Source organism: Protobothrops mucrosquamatus, unplaced genomic scaffold (genome assembly GCF_001527695.2).
Source record: "Protobothrops mucrosquamatus isolate PMUCROS unplaced genomic scaffold, P.Mucros_1.0 scaffold48593, whole genome shotgun sequence".
NCBI lineage: Eukaryota > Metazoa > Chordata > Lepidosauria > Squamata > Viperidae > Protobothrops > Protobothrops mucrosquamatus.
In genome coordinates, this window is record NW_015434321.1 from 1 (window position 1) to 763 (window position 763).

Genomic DNA, 763 nt, shown 5'->3' on the forward strand with positions numbered 1-763 from the left:
CAGGAAGCCCCTCCCTCCCAGACTCACCTCTCCGGCCAACCACGAGCCCCATCTTGGCCACCTCGTAGTTGTGCCCACAGAAGCGATCCACTTCGGCCCTCTTCATCATCAGAATGAGCTTGTTGGCGTTCCACTCCTTGGCCTCCAGCTGCCCCAGCTCCGTGACGGCCATGTGTCTCCCGAGGCGGCTGTCGAAGCGAACAAACTCCTGCCGATCGTAGAAGTACCTGTCCAGGTAACGCACCTGCTGTGTCCCCTCAAGGAAAAAACAGTCGGTCTTCTCCTGGTACAAGAAATGGACTGCGAGGAGGAGGAGGAGGAGGAGGAGGAGGAGGAGGAGGAGGAGGAAGGCCATTATGACGGGGTCCAGGGTCCATCGCTCTCAGCCATGACATGACTTCTTGGGGGGTTCACCCTCTTTTAATGCAACAAACTTTGGGGAGTCCAGATGTGGGTCTAATTCAGGGCCCCGAAGTTCCGTCTCCAACCCAGCCATCGGGATGTGGGGAGGGGGGCGACTGGGACAGTCGTGCTCCCCATCCCCCATGACTGGGTTGGAAGTTGCCTTCCCACAATCCCCCCTCCCCACTTTAGTGACATTCAAGGAACAGGCGGTTCACAGTCTATACTGCTGGGGGGGGAATTGGGGGCAGAAAGCGGAGACACCCCCCATGAAGTTTGAGACTCCCGCAGGATGCTGCATCTCTTGCCCTTGACCCCTTCCTCAAAGTCACGTGATTTTTCCCCCAACAGCATCCCAGCC

The 763-nt window shown here is 58.2% G+C and overlaps 1 protein-coding gene across 1 annotated transcript; it reads right to left on the bottom strand.

The window, feature by feature from the left end:
- Nucleotides 1-27: 27 nt before the first annotated feature.
- Nucleotides 28-300, bottom strand: LOC114923902 (H-2 class II histocompatibility antigen, A beta chain-like; the record flags this gene model as incomplete). Its single annotated transcript, XM_029287212.1, has 1 exon — nucleotides 28-300. A coding segment is annotated over one exon (273 nt), but the record flags the coding sequence as incomplete, so codon positions are not given.
- Nucleotides 301-763: the final 463 nt, after the last annotated feature.